At 42.0% G+C, this 12,221-nt stretch overlaps 1 protein-coding gene across 9 annotated transcripts in view; it reads right to left on the bottom strand.

The window, feature by feature from the left end:
* Positions 1–5,780, bottom strand: part of USP40 (ubiquitin specific peptidase 40) — a 104,445-nt gene extending 98,665 nt beyond the window's left edge. For 4 of the 9 annotated variants that reach the window (XM_053284031.1, XM_053284033.1, XM_053284037.1 and 1 more), the window contains exons 1-2: positions 5,691–5,780; positions 837–1,052 (exon numbers count right to left, since the gene is read on the bottom strand). In XM_053284031.1, coding sequence (XP_053140006.1) covers positions 837–1,052; positions 5,691–5,760 — 286 coding nt within the window. In that variant the 5' untranslated portion in view covers positions 5,761–5,780. Of the gene's footprint in view, positions 1–836; positions 1,053–4,802; positions 5,476–5,591 lie in introns of those variants that run through there. The other 5 variants (XM_053284035.1, XM_053284041.1, XM_053284036.1 and 2 more) reach the window with 5 other exon arrangements.
* Positions 5,781–12,221: the final 6,441 nt, after the last annotated feature.

Here is a 12,221-nt window from a genome sequence, read left to right as displayed (position 1 = left end):
TGCAGGTAAGAGCATAGTACTACTTTGAAGAGAGACAGACCTCTCACTAACACCGCAATTAAAAATACAATAAATAAAAAAGTGTGTGAAGAATCAGAAATCTTGTGTTAACTCTCTGGATTCTATTACCACAGATCTGTGTGTGAAAACAAACCAAGTCTGTCCCTATGTTATGTTTTGCCTTCTGTCAAGTTGCTTTTGTCTATTCCCCTAGGACACAAAATAAGATGCACATAATTAGGCAAATTATTTTCCCCATCTTATCCATGTGGAGTTTTTGTTGCTCCTTGCACAATCTAATTTTTTAAAAAAGATCAAGCATGTTACAACCATGTTACTTCAACATGACAAGAATGTACTGTATTCTTCCTTGAATGCAAACCCAAGGGGCAATGTTAACAGAGTGGGAAGGTTGCAAACTCTTTTCATGCACCTGCAGAGATGCACAACCCAATTTGAGCATGACCCAGAGGCATACAAACATGTCAAAAAAATGTTCATCAAGTTAATATGTATGCATGCTTTTGGCACATCAATGATTTGCTGTCTAAATGTCTAGGCAAATACATGATGCTGAGAACAGGCACAGTGCCTCTAAGAATGTTTTCATACTGTAACCTCACAGGACTCTTTCAGTGGGTTTCAAACTGAGGTCCTTGTACCCTCATAGTGGTTAGTTTTTAGAAGTGTAAAATCAAGGCTTTGCTAAGAAATGGTACAAAATACAACATCTAAAACTGATTTTCTTTGATTATTTCCTAATTGGCAAGCTGTACTAGAGTACAGTACTTCAAGTGAATACCACCAATATCAAGCATAACAACAAAATACAGTACCTCTAAATTCTGGTGTGAAAAGTAGAGTCTGGAGAAGTGAATTAAGATAGCAGGTTCCACCCTGGTTTCTTATTCCACTTATATTGGTGTTTTCCCGAGGAAGTGGTGGCTCAGCATCCTTAAGTTTCAATTTGGGCTTCCCATATTGATTGATTGACAAAAAGGAGAAGTCTTCATCAAATAAGTCCCCAAACATTGTGAATTTACAACACGACCCTTTAAAGAAATAGATTGTACATTTAAACCACAATATCTTGTATTTCTTTACTTACATTATATTGGCACTATCTGAAAAATTAATCATAATATAAGAGAATATAGTTTAAGGTAGACAAATCAAAAGACAAACTCAAAGGACAATATATGTGAAATTGAAAGAAGTCAATTATAAAATTAAATATTTAGGAATAGTCTTAGCAAAAGTGAAACAGCTTGTTAATGACTATTGGACATTATTACCATTAATACCAGACTACAAGCTCCTATAACGTATTACTAAGACAACTCTCTTTGACATTGGGGGGGGTGGGGGTGAGGAGGTCTTCAAACTAGATCTACATAAATGTCTAAGGTCAAACTGGCAGTGGACAGAATAACCAGTTAAGAAAAGTAACCTAATACCACCATTCTTCAGCTGCACAGGAGTACTCTCAAGTCCCCCATCATGTGGTAGCACAACATACTGGTGAATACAGACAACTGTTTATTATTAATTGTATTATTATTATTATTATTACTACATTTATATCCCACTCTTCCTCCAAGGAGCCCAGAGCGGTGTACTACATACTTGAGTTTCTCTTTCACAACAACCCTGTGAAGTAGGTTAGGCTGAGAGAGAAGTGACTGGCCCAGAGTCACACAGCTACTTTTATGGCTGAATGGGGATTTGAACTCGGGTCTCCCCAGTCCTAGTCCAGCACTCTAACCACTACACCACGGTGGCTCCATGCTGGTTTAACCAAGTGGTAACTTAACATGATGTGTGTAAAATTACCTGGAAAACTTGGTAAATGGCAACAAGAATATGCTTCCAGATCAACAGATTTCTGACTAGGCACTGGTGTGTAGCAAGTTTTATTTATTTATTTATTTATTGCAAGACATTACATATAATGTAACCAAGAGTTTATGTGCTCACTTTGGTAGCCTCCTACCTAGAAATGCATCTGTGTTCACACTTTTAAGTCCAAGGTTAACTTGACAGATGAAAACTAGGGGCTGAAACAAGTGTGACAAACAAATGCAGTTATCTCAAGTTGCTGATATGTCAACTCTACATGCAAATGAGCCAATTCATGAGGAAAATGAGGGAGGTGAGTTGAAGGTTTCAACCCTTATCATTGACATCTAGTTCTCTCAGGGAATGGCCTAAACCAGTACATGATACAGCCACTTGGTTGAAGCTAAGCAGGTCTAGGTCTGGTCAGTGCTTGGATGGGTGACTTCTTAGGTACAGTCTTAAGTTCCACAATGGAAGCAAGGTGAGATATTAATGTAATAAAGTTTTCAAATGAGATGGTAAAGGTTTTTTTTATACAAGAAGATAAATGAGCCCTCACTTTATTTATTATAGCTATACACAGCCCCAAACTTACACATCTGGGTAGTTAACAACTACATAAGATAAGTTAAAACAGAATTTAAAAAAATTAAAACAATTTAAAACCACAATTCTAGTTAAAGGTTTAGATGAATAAATTAGGTAGGGATGTGCACAGAACCAGCACCTGTAGGTCTGAAGGCGGGGAAGATGTAACTTTAAGGGTGGGGAGGTTGCTCTTACCCCTCACGCGCTCTAGGAACATCCAGTGCAAGGAAGCAATGGGGAGACAGGGAGGTGCGCTGCCGCCCCCCAGACTGTTTGAATACACAACGCCGGCAGGAGAAACATAGTGGGAGGAGTAAGAGCACCCTCCCCCACCCTTCAAGTTATCCACCACCCCCTTCAAACCGGCTCAAACACCGGTCCACGGAACCAGTTCGGCACTCCCAGAATGGAATGCCAAATGGCTCTGTGCACATCACTAGAATAAGTTTTTAAAGACTTTTAAAAAGCTATCAGAGATGAGAAGGCTCTTATTTCAGCAGGGAGCACATTACAGTGTCATGGGGTGGCAAGAGAGAAAGCCCGTCCCAGAGTCCACTTGCAGTTTTAAACTAGGTGTATCAGGACAATGGTTTCCAACCAGGGACACAAATTCCTGGGGGTACTTTAAAGGTTTAAAAGGGGTATTCCCACCTCCATGATTCACTGACTAGTGAATGGGATACAGTGTCATTGCCTCCTGATCAGAAGACTTGTCTCAGATTCAAGCTGACTCCAGGAGAGGAATGTTAGGCAGCATCCCTCCTCATCTCCTTGCTACTGAAATTAATGGGACAAATTCACATGTTCTATTAACCCTGTTGATCATATCAAGTTGTGGAAGAGAGCCAGCGTGGTGTAGTGGTTAGAGTGCTGGACTAGGACCGGGGAGACCCGAGTTCAAATCTCCATTCAGTCATAAAACTAGCTGGGTGACTCTGGGCCAGTCACTTCTCTCTCAGCCTAACCTACTTCACAGGGTTGTTGTGAAAGAGAAACTCAAGTATGTAGTACACCGCTCTGGGCTCCTTGGAGGAAGAGCGGGATATAAATGTAATAATAATAATAATAATAATAATAATAATATCCTTAGAGAAATTAGCATCCCAGAACATCTCATTATTCTCACGAGAAACCTATAACACAGGACAGGAAGCCACAGTCCAGACAGAACATGGTGAAACAGACTGGTTCCAGATCGGCAAAGGAGTAAGACAAGGCTGTATACTTTCTCCTTCTTTATTCAATTTATATGCTGAACATATACTGAGAGAAGCTGGGCAGGAAGAAGATGAGCATGGTTTTAAAGTTGGAGAAAGAAACATTAATAACCTGTGCTACGCTGATGACACCACTCCGATAGCTGAGAATGCAGATGATCTGCAAGCTCTAGTAATTAAAGTCAAGAAGCACAGTGAAAAAAATAGGACTACGACTAGATGTAAAGAAGACTAAACCAATGACAATGGGCACAGCAACCAGCCTCAGAACTGATAAGGGACACTGAAGTGGTGGTTAGCTTCTGCCTTTTAGGATTGACCATCAACAGTAAAGGATCCAGCAGTCAAGAAATATGCCACAGACTAGCACTTGGTAGGGTTGCAATGAAGGCCTTGGAAAGGATATTTAGATGCTGTGATGTGTCTATATCTACAAAGAATCGTTTGGACAATGGTTTTCCCTGTGACGCTCTATGGATGCGAAACCTGGACTTTGAAGAAGCAAGATTTTAAAAAGTATTGGCGCTTTTGAACTTTGGTGCTGGAGAAGAATTTTGAGGATACCATGGACAACCAGGAAAACAAACACATGGATCATAGAACAAATCAATCCAGAAGTTTAACTCAAGGCACGAATGACCAGGCTCAAACTATCATACTTCAGACACAGTATGCGAAGACCCAGCTCCCTTGAGAAGTCCATAATGATGGAGAAAGTTAAAGGAAAGAGAAGAAGAGGACAACCAGGAGCAAGGTGGATGGACCCGATTACGACAGCAGTGAATGCACCACTGCGAGACCTTAAAGGCCAAGTTGAAGACAGATCATCCTGGAGAGAATCTATCCATATGGTTGCTAAGAGTCAACATTGACTTGAAGGCACTTCAATCAACCTCAGTGGAAGTACTCATTAGTCAGGATGTAAGCCAGTGATTGTAATAGCCTGTTTCATAACTGTAACTTTTAAGTGTGTGTGTTTTATAACTGACACACACACACAGGCTAAACATCTCTATGGGGTACCTGAGCTGAAGGTTTCAGATAGAAGGAGTACACTTTAAAAAAAAAAACTGTATTAAGATATTGATCCATATGCTTGCCGGGTGAAAAGACAGATTCACACTGCTAACTCACAACACTGCAAAACTAGACATATACCTGAACAAGATGCTGGAGAGAAGCAAGTCGAGGTACTGAAAAATCTAAAATGCGAAGCATTTTGGCGCACCAAAACAGGGTGCGCCAAACCTAGTTTTCACTGAGATAGTAAACTTGCATCTGGGCTGTACCACTTCAGACTGCAGGGGGAGGCTCACATGCCCAAATACTCCATAGTCCATATCCTCCCACGCCGCACACAGAAAATCAGCACCTCAATAAGAAGACTAGGCACAGACCTCTCTCTTTAACATTCTGGTTTTCTACGTGTAGATTCTTCTTCTTCGGTAAGGGTGAATATTTAATTATGTGAGCCCCACATACAATCAGAAATAGTACAGCATACACACAATTAAATGCTCCCCTATCAAAATAAAAAACCCTGCACAGAGAAAACCAGGAAGGATAGGATGCGCCCTTTTTCCGACTGTGTGTGTGTAGGAAATGTTTTGGAAAGGGAGAATAATTCAACTATGCGAGCCCCCACCTGCAGCTGAGAAGTACAGCGCCGGCACAGATTTACCTCCTCCGTGGGAATCAGGCCCACATGTTTGCAGCGAGAAGAGATAAGCATGGATAATAACTCTTGACACTGCAAAACCAGTCTCGGAAAGGCTGACAATTCCAGCCACCAAGCAACCACCTCCGGAAAGCGGAAGGGCTCCAGCCTCAATTCTCCTGCTACTCCCCACCTCCCACGACGCTTATGGGCGGGGGCAGAAAGAAAACTAGTCTCCCCGCGCTCGCCAGCCAAGGTGCGCCGCATCCACCCAATGCTCCGCCGCACACCTCAGCACCACGAGCTCCCAGGTCACCACCTCATCCTTTCCCTCTGTCTGTCTGTCCTTTTAAGCACGCAATCAACAGCGATTCATATACAAAACCCACCAAAGGTCGCTTTACTTCCTCCAGGCGCTGTACTCTCAGGAGAACACTGGGAATTGTAGTCCTTTGTCATACCCAGCCCAGACTTTAGCATTGGCCTGGTCCGCATCGCCGGCTTGGGAAAAGGCCTGATCGCAATGGCTTGTGGGAATTGTAGTTCTTTTAACTCGCCTAGAGTTACTTGTATTGTGCATCAAGCAGGACTTCTGATAGTGGTGATACAAAAAGTGCTCTCATCTCTCCCTGCTACCATTTTCTGCTAGACTGGTTTTCTGGTACTCCAGGTAAAAACTAAATATAATAAGCAATGCAGAAAAGTATATCATTAACAAGCAATATATGATATTATATTACAACAAATATATTTAAATCCATTTCTCACATAATTATAATCATTTAAAGTATTTCAGAATAATTATGTGATAATATACAACTAAATATCATCCCTTCCTTCATTATTCACATTACTCTTCAACAGTTATTCTTCCTCAATTCCTCCATTGCCTTTACAAAAGTTAACATGTGCTTTACTTTTGAGTTTTATTTGTCTCCTTTGAGGACTCAGATCAAAATCTGCACATATGAATCTGCCTTATAGTGAATCAGACCATGGAACCATCTTAGTCCACTAAGGCTGGTAGCAACTCTCTAGAAGTCTCAGTGAGATGGAGGGGTCTTTCCAGCCCTGAAGTGTGAGGGCATCTGTGCAGAAGATAAAAACTCCAGTCCTTAGTTCCATACACTTAGTGCCATGCCTCCTTTTCTCCAGTCAATGATTTTAAAAAGGGTGTGTGTGTGTGTGTGTGTGTGTGTGTGTGTATACTTTCCCACATTTTTTGTATGAATATTTAATTCACAGTGTTGGGCAAGTCACTACTTGTCCGAATTGAAGAAAAAGTTTTAAACTATTGCATTAATAAATATCCTGATCCATATATATCTAAGAATAAGCTGCCTTTCCATTCTGTCTGATGAAGAATTCTGTGTGACTCTTTAACCCATATACATTAATAAGATGGATCACTCGTTTTCTGGAACCAATTTAGCAATTCCAACAGTATGAACCTACCTCAGGCATTCTTGTGCACAAAATAAGGAACACAAATCGGGATAGCCGACAGGAGCTGGGTTCTGGATACTGACCTGGGTTTGGCAAATGCCATCCCTGAAGGTGTGAGGGTGTAAATGCTTCAGATAAACCAAAAGGGAACAGAGTAGAACCAAGTAAAGAGCAGCTGGTCAAAGAGATCAAATGGCCATAAGAAAGATCGCACACACAAGGTAAGAGAGTCAGCATATAGGTGTTTATATGCCAATGCCAGAAGCATCCGAGCCAAGATGAGTGAGCTGGAGCTCTTGGTTGCTAATGAAAACATAGATATAGTGGGCATAACTGAAACCAGGTGGAATGGTGAGAACCATGGGACACTGCAGTCCTGGATATAAACTCCCAGTCCTGGACATAAACTCCAGGAATAATAAAGGGGGGACAGAGAGGGGCAAACTAGGGGTGGCACCGTATGTTAAAGAAGAGATAGAATCTAACGAGCTAGAAAATCCTGATGAGGGTTTCAATCCCTGTTGAGGGATGGAAAGGGATTGTTAAGGAGGATATGGAGATTTCAAAGAAGCTAAATGAGTTCTTTGCATCTGTCTTCACAGCAGAGTATACTGAGTGTATACATATGCTTGAACCGGACTTCTCAGGAATAGAGACTAAAGAACTGAGTCAGATAGAGGTGATGAGATATGACGTTCTAAGCTGTCTGGAAAAATTAAAAATTAACAAATCACCAGAGCCAGAAGACATCCATCCACCTGAAAGTTCTTAAAGAACTAAAATGTGATATTGTCAACCTCCTTGCAAAAATATGTAACTTTCACCTACAATCAGACTCTGTACCAGAGGACTGGAAAGTAGCCAATGTAACACCGATTTTCAAAAAGGAATTCAGTGGGGATCTGGGAAATTACAGGCCAGTTAGTTTAAGGGCAAATTGATGGAAAGCATTCTCAAGGATATATATTTTTAAGCATATAGCAGACAAGGCCCTGCTGAAGGAGAATCGGCATCGCTTCTGCAAAAGGAAATCTTGCCTCACCAACCTTCTGGAGTTATTTGAGAATGTCAACAGGCATGTGGATAAAGGTGATCCAGTTATCATAGTATACCTGGACTTTCAAAAAGCTTTCAACAAAGCTTGTCATCAAAGACTCTTGAGTAAATTTAATAGTCATGGGAAAAGAGGACAGGTTCATGTGTGGATTGGTCATCCAGTTGAAGGAAAGGAAACAAAGGGTAGGAATAAATGAACAGTTTTCACAGTGGAGGGAAGTAAGAAGTGGGGTCCCTCAGAGATCTCTACTGGGACCCGTGGTTTTTAATTTATTCATAAATGATCTAGAAGTTGGGGTAAGAAGCAAGTTGGCCAGATTTGTGGATGACACCAAAAAATTTAGGGTAGTGAAATCCAAAACAAACTGTGAGGAACTCCAAAAGGCTCTCTCTCATACTGGGGGAGTGGGCAACAAAATGTCAGGTGCAGTTCAATGTTAGCAAGTGTAAAGTGATGCATATAGGGGCAAAAAAACCCCACCAACTTAATATATACGCTGATGGAATTTGAGCTGTTGGTGACTGACCAGGAGAGTGTTGATGATACTGCTCCCAGGGGAATTGACAAATACCCCTGTGTAGTGACCAGTCTCCCCTACCTCTAAAGTGGAAGTGAACTGGAAGTGAACCCTTGTCTTGACTGACAGGCTGGTGGCCTATAGAGATTGCCCAATCAGTCCACCAGGGGGGCAGGGACCTAGAGATCTGTTGCTAGAAATTCTGGGAACAAGAAAGGAAGATCTGTGCTGGAGGAGCAAGGGGTCATGTGGCAATGGAGTTTTCTGCAACAGGATGACTGCAGCTCTTGGAAGATAGAACTGCAGGGCCTTGATTCTCAACAGGAGTTTGGTGAGTTCAAGGAAAGCAAGCCTGGACTTTGGCTTTGGGAAGATTAATTTAGGGGGAAATTTGTTTAGTCAGACTTTGCATTCGAAACTTGTGTTTGTGTGTGTGTGCGCGCGCGTGCGCGCTTTGTATATCCCTGATACTGTTCTAGTATTGTTTACCAGCAACATAATTAAAATAAGAAACACTAGCCTATGCCCAACCCATCTAGGGCATTGCAAAAAACTCTGTAAACATCTAAGTGTGCCTAAATGCAACCTAACATTGAAGCCTAAGACAACCTATTTTTGTACCTTACTAAGTATTTCTGAATGTATCTAAAACTAAAAGCCTCAGATGGAAGCAGTCTGTAGTAATTGAATAAAACTGGAGGTTTGTGTTCTTTTCAAAACAAGCTTCTCAGAGTTGGTTTTTAACTCAGGAAAGGGGGAGGCAGAAAAGGAGATTTCTCTGGTGCAAAAGCGTCCCCAAGTGCTCAGCAGCTATCAGTTTTTCTTATCCCATGTAGGCATACACATGGAAGGTTTTTTTCTATTTGCCCAGTACTCAGTTACAGAGGGATCTTGGATTAAAGCACCCAACCCACTGGCCCGCTTCTCTTCAAGCTTTAGGGTGCTTGGTGGCAGCATTTTAAATCTACCAGAAATATAGAAAGGTTGTATGAGAAGCCCATCCAGGCAGCTCAGCAGGGATGACTTGACATTTGCTTTATCTCACATGAGCTAGCCCTGAGACAAATGCTTTAATCTGTTACACCATGACTAACATTTGGGCTTGTGTAGGGAACCAGAGAGCTTAGAGGGAGCAGCTCATTCCAGGATAAATTTGTACCAAGCTTCGGTCTTGGAAATGAAAGGGTTTTAGGTGTAAAAGGAAATCTTGATTAGCAAACAACACAATAATAACTAGCAAAACTAACCAGGCTAATAATATCACTTAATACTAGATTGAAGCTCATAAAGAGGCGTTTTGGCTTGAGATCCGAATTAAATCAAGGCTGACCAGAGAAACAGTCTTAGAGAACAGCTTTAAAAGGGGAGCAGGAAGAGAAGGGAGCAGAAGATTCATGAGCAGGGATTAGTATACCTCTATTCCTATCTGGTGGTGTGTCTGGACACTTGTTGCTTAACCGATGATGAGGGACCTCTCTCTTCCAGGAAGGCAGAATACAGGAGTGGGGACCCAAGTGCCACTCGATGGTCAGGGAGTCAGGAAAATTCCAAAGGAGGTCTGATCTCAGGGGACCAGTCTCTTGACGCAGACAAGCATGCTGGCTGGGAACAGAGCTGGTTTGGAGGCAAAGAGTGGGATGGATATGAGGGCCCAGCACAGCAAGATGGTATAGTTGATGCCAAGATGCAAACACATGAAGCAGGTGAATCCAGATAAGAGACACATTGCTTGTTGGTCTTGGGTACAGAAATAGGCCACATCTTGCCTTTGGGCTGGCCATTGACCACACCTTTCTGCTGAATACAAAATAATACATTATGTCCAGTTCAGGATTTTCTGGGTTTTCTCTACCAGCACAATGAGGTGAATAAGTTAAGAAATCTGTACAGGATGGGGTGAAATAGGTGCATTAGAGCTTAACTTGTGTGGTCAGGAAGGCATGTGTTAACAAGCATGCCTCCCAAGCCTCAAGCCAACCATTAACACTTCTTGTTAGAGAGATGAACCTGTTACCTCTTATCTTATTTCTTCCTGTGAAGGCAATAAACTTGAGCTAATCCAAAGTGCTAAAGTGGACGGGAGTATTTGGCTGTTTATATAGAATAATAGCGCTTCTGTTTCTTTAGAAGAACAGTAACTTTGGCCTCCTCACCTGTACTGAAAAAAACCAAAACCAAAATGTACATAAACAAAAATATATTGGGTATTTGTACCTACTACTTTTTTTTTTTAAGCAACTCAAGGTTTTTTTTTAAAGTTTATTTTAAAAGGAGAATTAATTCATTTGGGAAAAGTATGACCATGTTTCCTCTCAAAATCAACCAGAGGAATTCTAAGAATTTAAAAAGCATTGGGAGAGTTCACACACTTGAATGTCAACCTGTATTTTCCTTTCCTTGAAGGAAATTTTCGGAGTTATTCTTCCTCACCTGTACAGAAACCAGAGAGGCGAGCAGAGGAATAATCCTCTTTCAGTTGTGAGTCACACTTGACCTGGAGTTACCTCTCCCCATGTTACCAGCCAAGTGACGTACCCTCGGGAGTTAGTGTCATGCAAGCAAATGGCAAGTCCACAATCCCGTAAGTTCAGAGGGACAAAATAGAAACTACTGTACAAGCCTATATTGTAGCTCCAAATCAGGTATAGGGGTGCAGCAGGGAGCCTAGGTATGTGCATGGAACCGGTACTATGCTCCCTTCCTGGAACGTCAAACCAGTTCCATCCACCGGTGTTCGAACTGGTTCAGAGGGCGGGGTGGGGGGTGGGGTTGCTATAAATGACAGGGAAAGTGCTGCTTACCTGTTAGCCCCTGCCCTGCCACTTTCCTCCTATTGGCGCGCTCCAGAAAAGTGGGTGCACTGGGCTGCAGCATTCCTGCTTGCAGCCCCAGCAGCATTGCCACACTCATGGCCAGCGTGCAAACGCACGTCATGCTGCAGCCCAGCCCTTTTCTGGAGAGCGCTGCCGGTTTTCCAAATCTGGATGCCTAGTTTGCATATTATGTTAATTGGCTTGAAAATAATTCTTGAGCAGAATAGTGACTGCATGCTTTGCTCAATAACTCTGCTTCTGGGGTCATGGTGGAGAGCTCGTTGAAAGTGTCAGTTCAATGTGGCAGCTGTGAAAAAGGACAATTCTATGCTTGGAATCATTAGAAAGGGGGTTGAAAATAAAATTGCTAATATCATAATGCCCTTATACAAATCTATGGTGTGGCCATTTTTGGACTACTGTGTACAATTCTGATCACCATATTTCAAAAAGGACAGTGCAGAAGATGGCAACCAAGATAATCAACCAGAGCACCTTCCTTACAAGGCAAGGCTTTTTAGTTTAGGAAAAAAGACAACTGAGGGGAGAAATTATAGAGGTCTATAAAATTATGCATGGTGTGGAGAGAGTGGTGAGAGAAAAATTGTTCTCCCTCTCTCCCCATTTTGTTCGTTGCCAGAACCTAAGAGGTATACTTGTGGGTCAAATGGGCTGTAACCCAAAATTTGGCTTAAAATAAGCCAAATCTGGCAACAGAGCAATGTCCTACTTAAAATGTGGGGCCCAGAACTGGACATAGGATTCTTGGTGAGGTCTGACCAATGGGTGGAGCCATCACCTCTCATGATCTGGATGTGATGCCTCTCAGTGCAACCGCAGGCTCAGACCCAAAGGATAAATGGTACAAGTAAACCAACTGCAAAAGCTCACCAACATGTCCTAGATTTGGCTAATTTTTAGCCAAACTTTGGGTTACAGCCCATTTTACCCATGAGTATACCCCTTGGATCCTGGCAACCTTGGTTCCCACCATAAACTAAATGCTTTGTCAATGTACCATCCCAAGGAGTAAGGGATGTTTGGATGAATTGCCCAAGGAGTTTCATTTTTGTTTCATTTCAAATTC

The sequence above is a fragment of the Hemicordylus capensis genome, chromosome 1, assembly GCF_027244095.1.
Source record: "Hemicordylus capensis ecotype Gifberg chromosome 1, rHemCap1.1.pri, whole genome shotgun sequence".
NCBI classification, from domain to species: Eukaryota; Metazoa; Chordata; class Lepidosauria; order Squamata; family Cordylidae; genus Hemicordylus; species Hemicordylus capensis.
Note: the sequence above shows the minus strand (reverse complement) of the source record. Positions and strands in the feature narration are given on the sequence as shown.